A 19,356-nucleotide genomic window follows, 5' to 3' on the forward strand; every position below is an offset into this window, starting at 1 on the left:
ATATTTTCAGAGGGAAATAGTGGAGGACGGGGGGGGGCAAGGTGGCATGTAAGTGTTATGTTAGAGCGCCCCCGGCGGCAGCGGTGTAGCATGACCCAACACAAGGAAGGGTTCAAACTGTCCGGTGGTCACAGGGAACATTCCTTCAGCACGATGCTCCTCCTCCTCCTCCTCCTCCTCCTCCTCTCTCCTCGCGGTGCCTAACCCCTTGTGGAAGCCTCCACCACCTCTTTCCTGAGACAAGAGCCCTTTTTTTTTCCTCCTCTCCCCCCTGCGCGTGTCGGCGGAAAACAACATGGCAGAAGTTGCCGTCCAATCCTACGGAGGAAGCGGCGGGATTGTGGTAATTAAATAAGAGGACAAGTGCTGCGTCGTTGTGTCCCGACAGCGCGGAGGAAAAAAAAAAAAAGTTGACCCGCCGGGTGGACGCACAGTCTGGGGCTGCGGCGCAGTCAGACAACTCTGCGCACCCTGCAGATGCGTTTCCTTTCAGAGTCCCATGTGTCTCTCGGGCTGTTCGGTGCAGCCACGGACCTCGCCGCCTAGTAGTGAACTCGTGTCCGGCGTTGTAGCGCTTGTGTGCGATCAACAACGATGGCGTAACATGGTGCGACATAATGTTTGCGTTTGTCTTTTCCCTCCCAGATTAGCGATGACTGGCCAGGCTACAGTCTAGAGCTCTTCAGCTACCCAGCTCACTACTCCGGAGATTTAGACTGTGTCTTCATTCCGCACGGCGTGATTATGGACAGGTACAACACCAAACTTAACTAAGGGGGACCTGGATTTGGGTGTAGCCTTATGAAGCCTGCTGCCTAACAAACTCAGTGTGAGCTTCCATGCTTATTTTTTTTTTCTGCTGCGATTCCCCAGAAGTGTGCGTGGTTTTTTGGCAGATCCGAGAGATTCTGGGAAAAATTTGGGGGATAGGCCTATCGTGTATTCTAGTCTCCATGGTGTGGTATAACACCCCGAAAGACTGGGTTTTGGTCTGTCTTCTGTGAAATGATTATTGTAAAGCTGAAACAAAACCCACCAAATAAACAATAACTCACAAACGGGACCATAATAAAACAGAATGAGAGTGCTGTGCCACACAACCCCCTATAATGAATGCAATTTTTATAGCAGAAAAGTTCTGGAAAATTTTGTGTGAATCTGTATCAGTCATTATCTCCATCAAATTACACAGTGAGAGGCAATATTGGCATTCAGTCGAGTGCAGCATAGGGCTTGGGGATAACACTGAAATTTCTTTCAGTAGTGACCTGTCATGATATGGCAGATGTTTTCAGAGTCACATATAATCACATCAAAGTCCAATTCAATGAACTGCGTTTTACTGTTATGCATAACATGAGAGATAAATCTTCCCACATGTAAAACAAGAAAAACAAATATCTTATTTAGCAATGCTCAGAAAAAGGCCTGCAACTAACAATTATTTTCTTTCTCGATTAGTTGTTTTGACTATGGATTGTCAGAAAATAGTGGAAAATGCCTTGTATATTTACCTACATCCCAAAGTCACATCTTAAAACGTCTTCTCTGACAAAGATGAGCAGAAAATCATCTTTAGAAAAGACTAAAATGATGATTCAGTTATGAGAAAAGTTGTTGATTAATTTTCTCTCACTTGATTAATTGTTGCTGGTCTACTCAGAATCATTCATTGGCCTAACACAGGACATTAATATGACAATATTATTCTGTTGAAAGTTGAATTTTGCCCGGCTGTAGTTAGGTGATTTTACAGCTACACCAAATTGTAGCAAAGTAAAGATGCCATGTCTAGGAAGGAAAAAAAAAAAGTTTAAAATGTCCTGAAGTAGCGCTTAAAACTGTTCACTTGTTCTTTAGCCTATGACCCACCCTTCCACCAACCTTCACTGAAATTTGTTTATGTTTTTGAGATATCATACTATCTTATGTACAAGCAGAAACACAACAAGCAGGAGTGAAAAGATGGGGGTTAGAAACATCATTTATTGTCCCGGACAGACAGACCACAGCTTTCCTTTTGTGTTGAAGAGGAAATTCACTTTTCACGCTGTGTACAGGACAGAGCGTCTCGCTCGAAACATCATGGACGATTTGGGGGACCACGACATTGTGGTGCTGTGCGTACTTAAAGGAGGCTACCAGTTCTGTGCCGACCTGGTGGACAGGATCAAGGCTCTTAGCCGCAACTCCAATCGTACAATCCCCATGAGGGTCCACTTCATCCGTCTCAAGAGCTACCTGGTGAGCCTCTGCCCACTGCTACACAGAAAGCACTCAGACGCTGACCGCTTGACTTAGGTGACGTGTGCGCGAATGGAGAGGCACCCTTCATGCTTAAGATTATCAGTCATGATGAGTCCCATGACTTAGTCAGAAGATGTGTGAGTTATATTTTGCACAACATTATGACAGTTGTATCTTTGTGTAACTTTGCCTTGAATGTGCTGTTTTCATGTGGCCGCCGCAGCCACGGCAGAGGAGAAAAATACCACAGACTTTGAAATGAGTCTACTCATGATAGAATGTGATTGTCTTGTGCTATGAAATACACTTTGACCTGAAATAGTTTCAAGTTTTGAGATGATTCCTGTCCTCAAATGTGGCAGTCTTTATGAAAAATGTTAGGGAAAGGCAAAATAATCTGGTCGCATCAAATAATGTGCTTTACCTTTTTAACCAACATTGTGTCAAAGTAAGAAACACTTCTTTTAAATTGGGAATATGTCCACATTTCCATAATTTGTATTCTGTTATTATTGCAAATAGGTCTAACACATCAAAACATTAAGGAAGAAAAACATGTTTCTCTTGGATCATTATTTTCACAGAATGACCAGTCGACAGAGGATCTTCACATACTAGGAGCAGAGGACTTGTCTTCTTTAACTGGAAAGGTAATATTCTTCTTATCTACATCATTGGAAACAGCTCTTTTAATAAGAAAAGCATCTTAGTCCAATAAAACAGCATCAGGGGCTCCATTACAATGAAGCACACACACGCAAACACATGGCAAAAGAGATGGTGGGCACTGATTGATGGCTGCCACAAGAGGGCAGCCGTCCTCTGTAATCTGCCGTCTCCCTCTCCATCCTGAGGAAATGGTTCAGTGCTTCCGTAGAGATCAAAGATGGCAGTCTCTGACAAACCCAGCGGTGATCAGATACCAAATGTTATAATGCAATTGTTTTAAGGCTCCTTCCATTTTATCTCAGTGGAGGCGAAATGTAAAATCTGCGTTAATGGGAGGATATACCGAGTTGCAATCAGAGCAGATCAGGAGGATGACAGCGGTCTAGTTACAGGCTCACTGTTCATCTGCTTGTCCTTTTATCATGTAATCGAAATCAGTACCTCACTGAACGGAAACGGGTGTGTTTGTGTGTAGGTGCTGGCTATTACCCAGCTCTGATGGAGTGTGAGTGTATACTATTTAAAAAGAGTTTTAGCAAGACAGTATAGACCAGTGATGCTCAGAGGTCAACGGATGAACAGAAGGTGTTGGAAATAAGAACAACAAAATTCTGTTACACAAAGTGATCTTTTTAAAGACTTTTTGCCAGTCCTTGCTTGTGAAATACTGTGTTTTACCTCTTTAGGCCAATAAAAATTAGTCAGATGAGGAAGAGAAAGTAACTCTGACTAAACCTCTAACAACTCAGACATGTACACTGTGACAAGGAGTAGAAAGCAGACTTTGCTTTGCATTGAGGAGTCAAAAAAACAAAAAAAGACTGTCTGTCTCTTTTGAAAGTGAAGTGCAAGGTCTGCAGAACATGAGGTCCAAAACAGTGGGGCTGCAACTAAAGATTATTTTTGTAATTGATTAATTTGCTGCTTAGTTTATCGATTAATGAGTTGCTCTTTAAAATGATCAAAAATGTATGTTTCAGAATAGTTAGGTGGTAAGTTTTTTATTTGTACTTATACAACAGCATTTAAAACAACAGCATTATCCTGAATTAATCAATGAATTGTTTCACAGCTGTCACGTATACCTGGGGTGCACAATTTCACAGTAGATGGGATGTGTAGTTTTTGTCCATGTTTGTCTTCAGATAATTTAGACTTTAAGATCTTATGCAAAAGTGCTACTGTTAAAGTGTGCATATCTGCAGCTTGTTTCCCGAGTGTGCATCTTTTTTGTATATCTGCATGTGTTTACGTGTGTGCGCGCAGGGATGAATAACTCAGCCACTACTACAGGGGTCATAAGTCAGTGAGTGTATTTCTAGGTAATATAAATCAGCTGATTTGAGCACTCAGTCTCTCCCTTTCTCACACACACTCACACACTCATACGCCCTGTAGCCAGGCGTGGCATAGATGCCTGGAACATGAATAGGATATGAGGTAGTAAGCTTGAGTCATTGCCAGCTGCTTTGCTCTCAGTATTTTAAGTGTGCTTGTGAAATCCCTGAGCTCCCTGTGACGTACAACTAAATTTAGTCGCCTGTTTGTAGCTGAATTCTGTAATGTTTTGCTAAAAGGAGAGAACTAATTGTGTGACAGGGAATATATTACGTAGTTCATGTTTCCCCTTTGCCTCCCTAAAGTGTAGTCGACAGACAGTAGCTTCCCCTTTCTTGGACTCAAATTTATAGCTCATTCTTTTATAGTTCTCCTGGGTTTACTGCACTCTAAATAAATGTGTATGAATAATGAGGCATAAACAAAGTATACTACATGCTTGAATGAATTCTTTGTTCTAAAAGTAGAGTGAACTTCTTACAGTTACATGGCAGTTAAAGTTTTTTATCTTGACCCATCTAAGCTGAAGTGTAGCTTAGATTGTGACTCCTCGTATAAATAGTGCCCAGTTGTCTCCAGTTGATTCGATAAACATTTGCAGAATTTCAGCTATTTCAGTGTGACATTCAGCGCCGGACTGAAGGAACACTGATTTCCAGTCGGCTGTGTTTATTTCCTTGTGTAATCACTGATATCATAAAATGTAATAAAAAGCCTTGCTGATATAGCTCTTGCTTTAATAATTGTGGTTGGGTATGGCTCAGTTGATAGCCTATGTTTCAACACTCCTCCAGTTACATATCTCTGAAGTGAGATGCTAATAGATGTTCATTTATTTTTCATTTACTTCACTGTTGCGGTACAACACAAAGCTTGCAGCACGTTTATCTTTATTCAAAAATCTTTTGTCGCTTTTATTTTTTACTTGAAATTTATAATTTGTTGCTGTTCAGATCATAAACTACGTAGCTTTTTTACATTTGTATGTGCACTTTATCTTGAAATGAATGTGTAGTTGATCAGAAGACACTGTAACTTTATCTGCTTCTGACCAAAAATAATTGTTTCCTTCTCCCCCTTCCTCGCTCTCCAACATACTCTCATTAGAACGTGCTGATTGTGGAGGTGAGTCAAACATGTTTTTGCTTTTCCATTTTTCCTCTTCACCAAATGGGCCTATTGTATTTCTTACCGAGGTTGGCTATCCAGGTCAAGAGGAGCCATTTAAAGTTTTGTTGTTTTTTTTTTCGCTTCTACGAGACCTGAGTTCAACAATAGGAAACTTTTTAATTGGCTGACCTATATTTGGGAAATAAGAGAGCTGTTTTTTTTTTTTTTACAACATAATCATAAACTTTGTTGGTTAGCACAATAATTTAGTCCTGTAGTGGGACTAAATGGTGCACTGGGGGAAAAAAGGACATTTACAGGAAAGGAAATTGGTAATTCAGTAACAATTACTTACTGTATGTAGATATTGCATAATTTAACATTTTAAACTGCAGTCATTAGTCAGTGATCAAACATCTGTGAATGCATCCCTGCAGTCATTCGTTGACTTCAGCTACTATTGCGATAAAAAATGGAAATTTCTTTATTGTAATATTTTCAAATGAGCCCTCTTTAAGAGTACTGTGTTTTCTTCAATACTTTATCCAGTATGACAAGTGTCTTTTACCAAGGATTGGATAGTAGCTGATTTAAAACGTTTATATTAACAATTACTGTGTATAATGTTAAAGTGGTTGCTGAAAGTAATGAACCCATAGATAATTATCACTCGACTCTGTGGTTCAGATCCACTCAGTGCTATGGAGCATCTTTCAGCTCATTGTTTTGGTTTTATGGACTGCAACGTCACTGTTTTGGTTTACTCGCACCGCGTGATTCTTGGCAGCAGCAGGCGGCTGCTTTCAGCCAAAAAGCTCTGATAAACCGACTGTGCACTACCTGTCCAGCACCAAACAGCAGCGACTAGCTAGTCGCCAAAGAGCCAGATATTTCTCTCAAGAAACCAAAACAGAGCTTAAATAGAGTGCGAATAGACTTAAGTTCATCAAGTGATAGAGACACAACTCCGAAATAATACTTAATCAGCTTTTTTTTTTTGGGGATGGAAGTATTTAGCTTATCTACAGTTGGAGTGGCAAGAACTACACATCAGATTCGGGGTGCTTTTTAAAAAAAAAAAAACCTTTTTTCTTCATAGGGAATGTAAAAAAAGCTTTATTAAAAATATAAATTGACAGTCAATAGTTTGGAAAGCAACAATATTTCAGAGCAACATAGGCTAGAGCATATTTATACTGAAATGGTTATGGCTGGTTCTAAAATGGTGACCGTATAAGGGAAGTGTATTTGTTAAATATCTTTCAAACACAGGTAACTTAAGGTTTTCTAAATAAGGCAAAGAAATTCATTGGAACAAAACTGAAAATGAAAGGAAAAATAAAACCTATTTTTACACTGTTCATATCCATTCACTAGTAAAAAATGTTGAGTCTAAGTGTGTAAGGACAATCCATTCTATATGTAGGGCATGTTGACCTACATCTACATGACAAAGATGACACAGCATACTTCTGTGGTTTCATTCCATCACTACATTTCCCTCTCCCCAATGCAAGAAGTCAGAGGCATTTTGTGCAAAACATCGCATATTGGTTCTAAATTCCCTTTTTCAGTGGAATTTTTTTTTTTTTTTTTGATGCTCATAAACAGTTATGTAATACCAGTACAGTGTGACCAACTTCTTCCTTTTCACTTGTACTCCAGTGTGAGATTAATCTCTTTTTTTGTCCCCATTTTGGCATGGCATTCTCTTTTCTAATTCCAGTTTTTCTGTCTTTCCATTACAGGCCATTGTAGGCACCGGAAAGACAATGAAAACTCTCCTGAAACATGTTGAAGCCTTCAGGCCCAAAATGATCAAAGTAGCAGGGTAGGTTATGGCCATTAAGACATCAAAACAAAACCAACCCAGTTATTCTGCTTTGTGAATCACTCAATTCCCACGTTCCAGTCTAGACGGAGAGAAAGGGAGAATAAGTGACGCAGGTTTCAGGTGCTGCTGTTTTAAAATGAATTCTGCCCCTTAACACAACACAACAGGTAGGAATGGATATCACATAATAATGTTGGCTTTTATTTTCCCCAGATTGCTTGTGAAGAGAGTGCCTCACAACTCAGCATGTCTTCCTGACTGTATGTACTTGACCAACCCTTTTACTTGTTTATGAGTCAGTAGTTCTTTCACGTTTAAAACAATTGTTGCAGCTTGTTAGTCAGAGAGTCAGTGGGCTATGGAAATACTTACCATTAATGTTGATCTTTGTCTTGGATTTCAGATGTCGGCTTTGAGATACCCAATCGTTTTGTGGTTGGATATGCCTTAGACTACAATGAGTATTTTAGAGACCTCAGTGTGAGTCAGTGCCTTTTTGATTTTAGACAACAGTGACTCTATTTTAGAGGAAGACCTGACAATGAGTGTCTGAGAGTACTGACTGTCATACATGCATCAAATAAAGAATTTTTTTGTATCATATTTTTGTATTATTCTCCATTTTGACTGTTGATTTTTCTCAATTTTTAGCATATCTGTGTGATCAGCGAAAGTGGGAAGATGAAATATAAGATTTAAAGAGAAGACTGCAAAAGAGGCAACTGTCCCACAGATGTCTTCTCACAGCAAGCCTGAACATTTTCCTTGAAATGCCATACACTTAACAGCTGCTATTGTGACATTTGATCTCAAGCATCCCTGTTTAGTTATAACATTCCTTTTCTGAAATGTTTATCAGTTTTAGGCGATGACATTTAACTGATTTCATTTTTTTAATCTTTTTATTTTTTTTTTTTAGAAAAGCAAGTACATGTGTTACCATGTTTTAAATTTGCAACTTCAATTTTTTAGGTTTACAACACCGATTCACATGTAAAATGTTTAATGCTATGGAACTGCTGCTGTATGCCTTAGTGTGTTTTTTTCCTAATGCAAATGCCATCTCAGTCTTACTTCTTTTTGTATGCAATGTAAAGAGATAATCATGACTTGTATGAATGTGATAGACTTTTTTAGGTCAGTGTGTGATGAGGCAACAGAGAAAACTCAATGTCACCTTCTTTTAAAGTGAAAGGGAGTTTTTTTTTTTATTAGGAAATTAGTGATAGAATTGTACTTTTCTCACCTGATCTTTCATTAGGTAGTTCTCCTGTTGTCAACTTTGATGCTCAGGGGGAAACAAAGTAGATCTCTAAACACTAAGTGCGTTAACTACCTCTTTTTGTTTTTTCAGTATTTGAGGTGTAGTAGGTTACTCTGATCAATTCCTTTTTTAATTTTACATACAGTAAAGAATTTTTAACATTTCTATGTCTTTTATAATTGTTATCTGTCAATGCATTATCCTCACACACTCAATTGACTCACAAAATGCATTTTCAGATTTTCATAAAATTTGTTTAAAGTGGTTTCTTTGTGGCGCTCACAAGATAGAAAAACATGGTGTACCTCACATGTTGCTCTCAGGCTTATGATATACAAGGGAGGTGCTCAATCACCGACGCATCATGTTGAATGGTGTTTTTTTAATCATTTCTTTTTATGTAATACATGTTTTATTGTATTACACTGCTGGGATTTTGTATTGATGATGCTGCTGAGAACTGAGTCCTCCATAGTCTCCTTAATTGTCCCTCAAAACCCCAAAACTTTTGTTTACTGGTTTGTGATTGCGTCTATCTGATTTTGATGCCAAAGCCGGATCCTGAAAGATCAGGTTATGATTGTTAAAAAAAAAGTTAAGTGCAAATGAATTAGTAAAAGGAACAAAAGAGTTAGTTATGTTGAGCTACTGTGCTCTTCTTGCACACCTGACATATGACTCCTTGATTTTAAGCGGGGAACACGCAGTTCCATAAAAGCAAAACTGTTTTTGCTCTGAAGTCTGCTGGGAATCACAGTGACTTGACTCTATGAACTTTTAACATAATTTAGCTATAGGAATACTCCCTATAGGAAAAGGAGTAACATAGCAATACCACACTGTAAGAACATTACAAGTAAAAATACTGCATTTAAAATTGTACTTGATTAAAAGTACAGAAGTAACTTAAAGCATAAAAATCATAACATATGCAGAAAATTGGTCCCTGCGAATTCTATATTATTACATATTATTGGATTGGTATTATTGATACTGTGTAAGTACAATTTTACTGTTGTAGCTGTTTAGGTGGGGCTAATTTCAACTACTTTTAGTATTAGGTAGTTTAGTTTTTAATAATACATATTTTATAAGCTGATCAAATGTTTTGCTTTTGAAATCTGAACCTGCAAAGAAAAATTAACTATAGCTACGAAGTAGCAAAAATGGAAACACTAAAGTACAGTACAAGTATCTCAAAATTGTACAAAAAAAGTACAGTGGTTGCATTGCTGATTTTTCCAGTCTTATATCCACAGTAGAGCCACTGGAAGTAGAACTGGCTGGACAGGGCAGCCTTGTGAAAGTCTCCTCCCTACACTGACCTCTGCAACAAAAGCTGCCGATCCGAAGAACAGGTGGCCCCTTATGTTGGAGTGGAATAAAAGGGACATTTGTCCGGGCCCTGAGAGTCTCGGCACTTATTTAGGTCTGCTGCTACAATCTGTTTCAGACTGCGTGTGTAGTACAGGTGTGTCAGCGTTAAGCATTTAATTTGAAGTATTTGCTTTGGGTAGTGTATAATTGCAGCACGACGAGAGCAAAGATTATATCCCGTGTGGTATGTGTGAACTCACATTCCTCGTCCACTGCCATCCACATGCCAGCCCTGCTCGACCTCACTTTGAACCAGGACATGTGACCCCTAGTTCAGCCTCGTTGTGGATGTGAGATGAAAGCGGGTAAGATTGTGATAAGCCGTAACTGAAAATCTGACCCAGTGTGTCTGTGTTACTTGTACTTTGTCCTCCTTAAAGTGACTCTGTAATCTTGACTTGCTGAGCTCCGTTGGAACGGTTAAAAAACGCCACCTTATACCAGGGCAGCGGAGACTTTTTGTAAACTCGCCCCTGATTGGTCCCGTCAAATACAACGCCGTTTCTGATTGGCTGAGAGTGTCCTGTTGCCCGAAGGTGGACTCCCAGAGCGTCGGGAACGCTGGAAGCAAAAAATTCCAGCTACGAAACTGCACCATGCGCCACCCCGGAGAGGGAGCGGAGTAATCATCGAGAAGCCGTTCGTACTCAAAATATACTAAATTATGACAACGCATGATTATCTTGGAGCTTCCACGCTATGTTTTTACTTTGTCTACTCGCTTTTATGGACAACCGTCGCCGCCGTTGCCCGCCTGTAATGACGCTTCTCAACTACACAGGTAACTTTGTTTAAACTCCAGCCGTTAGCATGGATGCTAACCGCGGCGCTAGCAGCCTGTTGCGGCAGTTGGTTTGGTTGTTGCTTTTTCTTACTTTACACGCTTTACAGGCGGCGTTCACAAAGTATACAATGTGGAAATTGTCTACACCATCTCATGTCGCCCGTTCGACCTTTTTTGTTCTGGTGTTTTATTAAAAATGAGAAAGAAAAAACTACTTTTGTTGGTCGGTGGAGAACAACAGCTCGACACGCTCTGTTCGTGCCTCAGTTGACCATCGATCTCAAACAAGAGAAATTTAAATTCTCCCTCCTAAGTCACAAAACCGGTGGCTTTATTATTGAAACACAAACAGTATAGTAAACTTAAGTGAGTTGTACTGTATAACTCCGGTTCTAAAGCTTTGTTATAACTTAATTTCAGTTGTGACGGACATGTATCTTGCCCTGCCTCCCGTCTGTAGTTCACTTGTTGCTGGTCATTCATTATGCAGTGTTGACTATCCACGTTGTTGTGCTTCAAGCTGATGACAACAAGCCCAAATTGTTGTTGCGTGAGTAATAATGATGTGGTGTGTCACAGCAATGTCTTCAGTATGTCTTAAAAACTTACTCAGGTATGTGGACATTTTGCTTGGAGTACTTTTGTAACAGTGAGCAACTAAGTTGTGCTCACATTTCGTCAAACTGTGTTTTATGTATTATTACTCAAAGTCACCTTGTTTCCCATTATCTGAGTGTAAAACTTTTTAAAGAAAACACCAGGTAGAAAATAGCGTTAGATTAAGACCTGTTACATAATGTTGATTGTCCAAAATTAAGCACGGATGGTCTACTATTATGTACCTTAAACAACTGAGGTATTGATTCATGTTGTTTGACAGACCCTTGAACAATGTGAGATGCTATGTCTGAGCAGTTAATTCAAAATCTTTGTGTAGGTAAACAAAACAAAATGCTGTAATAACACCCCCCCCCCTTTCTCAAACAGATGGACTAAGAACTCAAGCAAGAATGGAGGTGTAAATTGGAAAGACTGGAATATAATATAAATTCTTTCATCCAGCCGGAGCTGCAATTTTCGATGTGGCCATTCACGAATAAGAGGATTTTAAGTGAAGTTGAATGATGGCATCACGTTGGGTTAATTCTTGTGAAGATGATGAGAGACAGCAAGCAAGATCTTCTTTCTGTGAGGTAAACGCAACCACATCAAACATCAGATTTTGTACATTATTGTTAAAATGAAGAATTACATTTTTAAAATGGTGATCATGAGAGAAGTTTTGGGGGGCAACTGACTCTGGTTTCAGCGTCTCCCCTCTTTCAGTTTGGTGTCGAGGGGGAGTAATGTGTTTGACACTTTGGCTCAGCTGTTTGTGCTTGTAACAGCTTTTGTTGGATTGTTTTGCCCTTCATCTCACCACAGCGTCATTATTTTGGGGTTTTTGATACTTACCGCCATCAGATTTATTTCACAAGTTTGGTATGAGTGCTTCTTATTTATTTCTTGTGAGGGCTAGGATTGATCATTGTAGATTAAGAGATCAAAAGACAGGTTTCAGTTGCAGAACAGTATTTAATTAGATTTGAAATTTTAATCAAACTCATCAGTGGGGGAAGTGGGAAGAGACAATGGCATTGAGGTAGTTTATTCGAGCCCCATCTTTTAGATTTTTAAGCTGTGACCCCTGTAATACCAGACAGGACACCATCTGCTCCTCTCAAAGCTTGGCGCCTGAATGAAGACCTTCATGGTAAATGAGGTAGCAACCTTGTCCTCTTTGAAATGGAAGGGCACCTATTTATAGAATGTGTAGTTTTTTTTCATTTCCTCCTCTGCGTTTAATCTAATATTCATTCCTCACTTAAGCCTGCCTGCTTCCATGTGAATAGTCTGTAAATGGAGGTTGTAAAGCTCCTCTTGTTGTCACCTCTAACACACTAGATGTACTGGATTTAATTTGATTTTAGATATTAGGCAAAGTACAGGGGATTAGTTAGCCAATAGCAGTCACAGTGTTATGCTGACCCCACACTACAACATAATTGGGCAGATTTTCGGTCTGATTCCCCCCTCCCAACAATTGCGGGAGTGTTCCCAATTCAAGGCTGGTCTGAACCAGTTATCTGCCCAAATGATCCTGTAGTATGAGGGGTTTATGGACATAATCTTAATGTTACCCGATTTCGACAATGACTGTCCTCCTACATGTTTGTTTTGCTCTGAAGTCACATTTGATTACGCACATTTCTGTGAGATTGCAGTTCCCGAAGTCGTCACTCTGAAATCTTTTCGAACACCCAAGTGTGACATGCTGTGTTTTGACTGAATCATCGGGAGTGTGTGTTCTTACAATTTAAAAATATAAAAAATCATTTAAATCTGTCGTTATCTCTGGGGTCTCCCATGTTTTTTTAAAAATTGGTTAAGATTTGAAAATCCGCTAGTGTGCACCAAGCATTACAGGATTTCTTTTTAATTTATTTCAAGTCATGTTTTTTCATATCCCTGAAAATAATATTTGGGGAGGTCTAGAAGAGCATAAATCAAAAATAAGAACACCTTGTCATTGAACAAAACAAGTGCTTTGATATTTAAACATATCATAACGATGAACTTTATGTAAACAGCACACACTGCTAGAGCTCACTCAGAAGTCATACTGCAGAGACAGCTTGTGTTGCATCCCTGTCTTTTTTGCTGTCACAGCTGAAAAAACAAACTGAAATGATGTGCTTAGCTTTGTCATTACAACCCTCTGAATACGTTGTCTTGCTTCTACACACGTTCAAAATGAGCTTCATCAATCAATCTAATGGCACCTAAGAATTCTGATACAGAAAATGACTCCAGGCAATATACAGGTGTTAGTAGTTATTGTGAGAAATATGACTTTTAAAAAAAATGACTTAAATTTTTATCATCTGACACAAAATAAAAAAATATTTTAAATAATGCATAATAAACATGTTTAAGAATGTTTAATGGTGCTAAAAGTTTTAGTATGGGGTAAGGCAAAGCCTTGGTAAAGTGCTGTCAGAGAAAATCCTTCTTTTAACAGTCCTTCTAATAAGACTACCACACAAACCAATTCATGTGCTAATTTTGAGCCGGGAGACCCCTGGAGTCTCTGGTCCTTGTATTTTCTGGAAATGATGACACTGTGGATTTAATGACTTAAGAATTTCCCTTTCCCTTAAAATCACTTTCTAAATGTTCATTTGCACCAAAACAACTGGTGATAGCCTCAGCTGACAGAGATCGTTCAAAAGATGTGGATGATAAATGGATGTGAGTTTTGTTTTTATTCAGAGAAAGCGTGGCCCTGTTGCTGATGTAAACATTATAAAAAAGAGGATGGATTACTGTAACAGGCAGGCATAGTGAAGCACAGTTAGAGACCCTCAGCAATTAAAATTGCTAAAACAGATGAAACAGAGATCTTACAATAATCAGAACTTCATTGTGCTGTATCACAGAAAATAAGATTTAGTCAATGTGTTTCATATAATTTTATTGGTTATTTGTGTTTTTTCTCACAAAAACATGTTTGACTTTGAAGATATGGGTCTGTCTATCTGTGTCTCCCAATGGTAGCTACTTCCAAATGATCGCAAGACAACACTCAACCATGTTTCATGCAGTCTTTCCTCTTCTTCTGATCTTTTCACAACCATTATGACCATAGGCCCAGTAGATCATGCTTGTATATATTTTGCTGGCAATAAATTGATAGAGAAATAATTAATTATTTGAATCAAGATTTTTGTCTTTGGATTTTTCACACTGGAATATGTCCACTTTATCAGCTGAATAGTGCATGGTATTCAAACACAGCAGCTGAAGCCAAATAGCAGACAGGGTTGACTTAATGTCTCCTTCCTCTACTTGGATTCCTCTGGTTAGATATTGAGTTCACAGAACAGACATTTTAGACTGGATGCTGATCAGTCCACTGTGTCTGCTGTAGGATTTTCTATATTAACCTTAGGTCTTTATTGTATCAAACTATATACGGTTCATCTGAAACTCCTATATGATAAGTATCTTTTTTCATGATTAGTATTACCTGCATTTCACCCTTTTATGCTCCAGTACAACAACAGAAATGAGATTGGAGTGAAATGTATTATTGATGAATAATGATCCATATTTAGCACTGTAGGGGGCTATCGAAAAACAGACCCCTCCAGTTCCAACAATCTTCATTAAAGCTCAGTGTTTATCTCATTTAGGCCGGCTGCCTTTTACAGAACCGTATGTGCAGGCATCATATGGCTAACTGATGGCAATCGGAAGGGAAAATTGACCTTAAATTGGATAGAAGAAGTCTGTTACTTCCTGTTGCCTTATGGTTGTGTCTGCAGTATCTCAGGGGAAAACATAAGAGATGGGCTATGTGATTCATTTATTCCTATTTCTCTGTAGTACTTAGGTAAAAGCTCAATGTCATCTTAGGTGGAAAAGCCTCTTAAATTTTGTATGTCTTGTTTAAATAGCTCACCTATTAGCTTGAACACTGAATCATTGGAGATAAATGAAACAGAATGGGATATTTCAGTGAGCTGACAGCTGTTTTCCTTTTGTCAGAGGAACTGCAAACTTACTGTTTATTACAAGCAAAAAACAGGTTATATGTTTGTGATATAGGTAAAAACAACAATCTGAATGTTTTTAATAATAAATCTTTGAATATCAAAATTTTATATAAGCAAAACATATTACATTTACAGTATACTGACACAAAAGTACGTGTTCAATGTACAGCTTTGGCAAAACTGGCACCAGTTATTTCATCCCACAGATGAGAGTGGGATGCATAAGTAGTACTGTCTCATTGCTAAATGCTGCTGTATAAAGCTGACCTGTCTAGACCACTAATGCTCTTTAAAGGAGGTATAGTTGTTTTTTCTATTTTATTACTCTGCATTTAAATGTATGCAAGGATGAAGCACAGCCTAAATTTATTCAGTGATAACTTTCTCCAGTAGGTGCCATGTGGCAACCATATGTGACATCCGTTGGCTTCTGATTTGTCTTCCCTGGTTATACTCTGAAGTGTACATGTTTTTTTTCTGGTTGTTTTTTTTGTTGTTTTTATGAGTGTGTATTCACAATAATGAAATATTGTTTATATTATATAATATTTTATTTATATGCTGAAGCTCACTCTTACTTTCCGTGTTGGCCTATGACAGACAGTTTGGATGGGAAGTTTGGAAGCATCTTTTTTGTAACGTTTCCACAAGGTATGACCTCAAAAATCGTCAGAGTTGAATCAGTGTTTTATAATATTATAGAGGTACATTACAAGCTTCACAAAAGTAATATTTCAGGTCGAATGTATTTGATTGCACCACACTGGGCAGGTGTTCATATTATTAGCTCCGTTCACCATAGGTATTGAAGTCTACTGCCTGTACCAACCTTTGTGAAACACAATTTATGATTGTAAATATCAGTTTTAGGATGAAATGTTTTTATTTCTCAACCCTGCAAGTGGCTAAACACGTCACATTCCCCAGTGTTACAGAACCACTATGTGTAACAGTCATGTTTTTGCTTTTTTTTAGACAATAATGTCAGAAGTATTGTCACAAAAAAGTGCCATGTTTTAGAATCATCCCGTATGAATAGTAGCCCACAAGACTATGTCCCATCTCTGTTACAACGTGAATTGAGGCATGCACAAAATAAACCACGCGTCAACATAGACTGACTAATGATACTCCTAACCTTGTCCTGCACTACAAGGCTGAAACTCCCAGGGCTCACTAGTGGCCCTCTGTATCATTATCTTTGGCTTTTCACAGTTAAGTGCTTGGTTTGGACGGGATGTGGTGTAGAATTTAGCATCCCACAGAGAACTAGGTTTCTTCACATTTTAAGGCTGTGTACTTGTCTGATGTTTTTGGAGCTGATGTCATGTGGTGCTTATGATGTGTCATTTAGTGATGTCAGCAGAGGTTTTTAAACATAAAGGCCGTGTAGTGTGGTTTCATAATATTTGTTAAAAATGAACAAGGTGGAAATTCAAGTTTCTTTTTCGGTGTGTTGCTAGCCTGCATATACCAGCCTTAGTGGTGTGTAAACAGCTGTGCATGTACAGTGTTTCCCCTAAAATTTCTGATGTTAGTGGGTGGTATTGGTTGCCCTGCCCTCTAATCTCTTTGGTAGTGGAACCACAGATGTCATCTCACTTACCATGTCTCTGAAAATGATCACATGTACACCGATACAAACAGTGTACCATTTTTTTAAGCAAGAAAACATTTTGAGGAGCTCTCCATTTTTATGTTATGTTTTATGGTTATTTTATGTTTAGGTATACAGATAATGTGTGATAACATGCTTAATTGAACTCATTGAAGAGTTTCAATGTAAATGGAAGATAATAGGTCTGGGTAGGTCACATGGCTGTAAAAATCATGTCAGACAATGTCTTACAAAACTGTCCATAGCTCTCCATGGCTGGCAGCTCAGTGCAGCTGTATGGTAGCCATGCATATAGAGCAGCAGAAATGTATTTAAAAACCGAACCTTTGATAGTGTTGTATTGGTGCTATTAATTGTTCCGTCATTGTTTGGGGATGTATGAAAGGACGAAGCTTAACAGATCCAGGGAAAAGACCAAAAAAAACAGTATGTTAGTTTTTCCAACTTGCCAGCCTATATGTGGTTTTAAGTCCCAAGCCCATTCATTCCTACTGAAGACAGAAATCTTTAAAAACAGGTCATGAATATATAATTTTATTTCCCCAGAAATTTCTTAAAACACCTGGTGACTCAAATGGGAATAAATAGTGGATTTTTTTGTCAACTATTTTAGTGGCTTTAGTGAATATATGTAGCAGCGGGATGGTGTATGTAGGGAACTGTTTAAAATAAATTACAGTGCCCATGTTCATCATAATGAAGGAACATTTAAACCAGTGCAACAGTGTGGCTCATTGATGTGTTTTGGCTAACTATCGGACAACAATCGAGGTCCATGGCATAGAGGACTAAGCTATATCAAGCTTTTTCTACACAGGAAATAGTTGTTTGAAGGATCGGTTTATTTTTGGTTTGGGTTTTTATATGGGATTTATGATAATAAAAAAAATATAGAGTATCACCAGACTAACTGGGATCTAGTGGTTGAAATCAGTGTTCCCACTCTGAGACACAGGCCTGGTCACTGCTCGAATCCAAGAGAAATCCAGCAGAGGAACAAATGCCTACAAAAACACTCTCCAAGCTGCCTCACCCAGTAAAAATATCAGTTCAGCATTTTAGTGAATCATAAATAGGTGAGAGGCATTCATTTATGGGCAGGAGAGGATAGGTATGTATATTGATATGGGTGTTCCTGTCACATGCTTTTCGTTTTAGTCCCCTTTTTTGACAAGTAATCTCATAATTTTCTCCTTTTATGTTGATTCCTTTTTTTTTTTTTTTACCTCCTTTCATGGTTATTTGAAAGCTTTATTAACTGATTTATCAGGTTTACACTGGAGTCTTGCTTTGTTCTCTGTTCTTAATAATAGCTATTTTTTATTTTTATTAACTAAGAGGAAATGGAATCCATGAGGGGAAAAGTGGGTCTGGAATTGATTGACCTGGAATGTCACAGCAGTATTAACTATGCAAGTGGCAATGATAACACTGCCTGGCATGTGTCGGTCAGGAGGCCCACACCCCCTTCTGTCATCCACATATAAAGATCAGAGGCTTGGAAATTGCCCTGTGCACTCACTGTTTAATCAGATCCAGTAGACTGGGATTGGCTTGCCCTGGAGACATGAGGGGAGCAATGCAGGCATTTCAAACATCCTATTGGAGTATTGTCATATCAAGACAACCACTTCTCCGGGTATGGATTTGTGTGTTTTCTCCTTGTGTGAAGGCACCCAGGGCTCATACAGACACAGACTTCTACATGGAAATGCAGGTATCAGAGAACAGTCAAAGCTTGACTCTACACAGTAAAACCTGTTTTACGAGGTTCTCCAAAATACATGCGCGTCAGCTACACCTGCAGCTCTGTTTCCCTGCCAGCCAAAGTAGCGCTCCTTGTATGTGTTCATCAGCTCATGTTGCCACTTAAAATATGCTTTGATTTTAAGTGGTTTATGTTTTTTCCTCTTTCAGAAATATATGGTTGAAAAGCAGAAAATCGTGGTTGCTGAGAGCAGCCGAACTTTTTTCAAAGAGCACGGTGAAACATGCTTTAACTTGGTACACACCTCCACGCACACAATATTTGTAATGAGCCATTGACTACAAGGCTGAATGTTCATACTGTGGAATAGTCTAAAAAAATTGGATGTGATGGTGGTGGTTTTAGGTTGGTGTGTAAAAACTGTTGCTCATGTTGTTTTTGAAATGTGGATTGGCTCATTCACTCTTCACTGCAACAGCTGGGTCAAGTGATTGAGCCGTTCAGGGAGGGAGCTGTTAATATTTATTTATTTCTCCTTTTTTAATTTATTTCTCCATCTGACTTGTTGTTAAAAGAAGTCAGATATGCAGAGTTTTTACCGTAACCATTGGACAGACTTCTAATACTTTATCGTAGTTTAGCACTGGTTGTGATAACAAGCAGGTACTTCACTCTGATTTTCTGACATTTTACTCAACATATCTGCCCACGCAGAGATAGTGCAAATGCATGCTCATCAAATTCCTCACATTGTGGGGGAAAGTCTATGCTTCGGGGGGGGGGGGGGTTTGTTTGAGACAGGGTGAGGA

The 19,356-nt window shown here is 38.7% G+C and overlaps 2 protein-coding genes across 5 annotated transcripts in view; both read left to right on the forward strand.

The window, feature by feature from the left end:
• The first annotated feature begins 106 nt into the window (after window positions 1–106).
• On the forward strand, window positions 107–8,626 carry prtfdc1b (phosphoribosyl transferase domain containing 1b). Of its 2 annotated transcripts, XM_040143612.1 has the most exons (10): window positions 107–343; window positions 646–752; window positions 2,061–2,244; window positions 2,832–2,897; window positions 5,362–5,379; window positions 7,113–7,195; window positions 7,277–7,318; window positions 7,412–7,458; window positions 7,602–7,678; window positions 7,850–8,626. In XM_040143612.1, exons 1-10 carry the CDS (start codon window positions 296–298, stop codon window positions 7,895–7,897), a joined length of 720 nt encoding a protein of 239 aa, XP_039999546.1. In that variant the 5' UTR covers window positions 107–295; the 3' UTR covers window positions 7,898–8,626. The 2 variants fall into 2 exon arrangements, with proteins under 2 accessions (XP_039999546.1, XP_039999547.1); XM_040143613.1 differs by lacking the exon at window positions 7,277–7,318 and having other exon boundaries at window positions 112–343.
• Window positions 8,627–9,953: 1,327 nt separating this feature from the next.
• arhgap21b (Rho GTPase activating protein 21b) overlaps window positions 9,954–19,356 on the forward strand; it is a 37,383-nt gene continuing 27,980 nt past the window's right edge. Inside the window, exons 1-2 of one of the 3 annotated variants that reach the window (XM_040143356.1) lie at window positions 9,954–10,144; window positions 11,611–11,816. In XM_040143356.1, coding sequence (XP_039999290.1) covers window positions 11,745–11,816 — 72 coding nt within the window. In that variant the 5' untranslated portion in view covers window positions 9,954–10,144; window positions 11,611–11,744. Of the gene's footprint in view, window positions 10,145–10,278; window positions 10,621–11,610; window positions 11,817–19,356 lie in introns of those variants that run through there. The other 2 variants (XM_040143355.1, XM_040143357.1) reach the window with 2 other exon arrangements.

The sequence above is a fragment of the Xiphias gladius genome, chromosome 14 (genome assembly GCF_016859285.1).
Source record: "Xiphias gladius isolate SHS-SW01 ecotype Sanya breed wild chromosome 14, ASM1685928v1, whole genome shotgun sequence".
NCBI lineage: Eukaryota > Metazoa > Chordata > Actinopteri > Istiophoriformes > Xiphiidae > Xiphias > Xiphias gladius.

What these genes read in the sequence shown, in the direction of transcription:
- prtfdc1b (XM_040143612.1), top strand. Translation starts at nt 296, where the DNA reads ATGGCAGAAGTTGCCGTCCAATCCTACGGAGGAAGCGGCGGGATTGTG. An exon ending in TCCGTCTCAAGAGCTACCTG is followed by an intron (nt 2,245 to 2,831) that starts GTGAGCCTCTGC and finishes TTATTTTCACAG; the next exon opens with AATGACCAGTCGACAGAGGA. An exon ending in ATAAGTGACGCAGGTTTCAG is followed by an intron (nt 7,319 to 7,411) that starts GTGCTGCTGTTT and finishes TATTTTCCCCAG; the next exon opens with ATTGCTTGTGAAGAGAGTGC.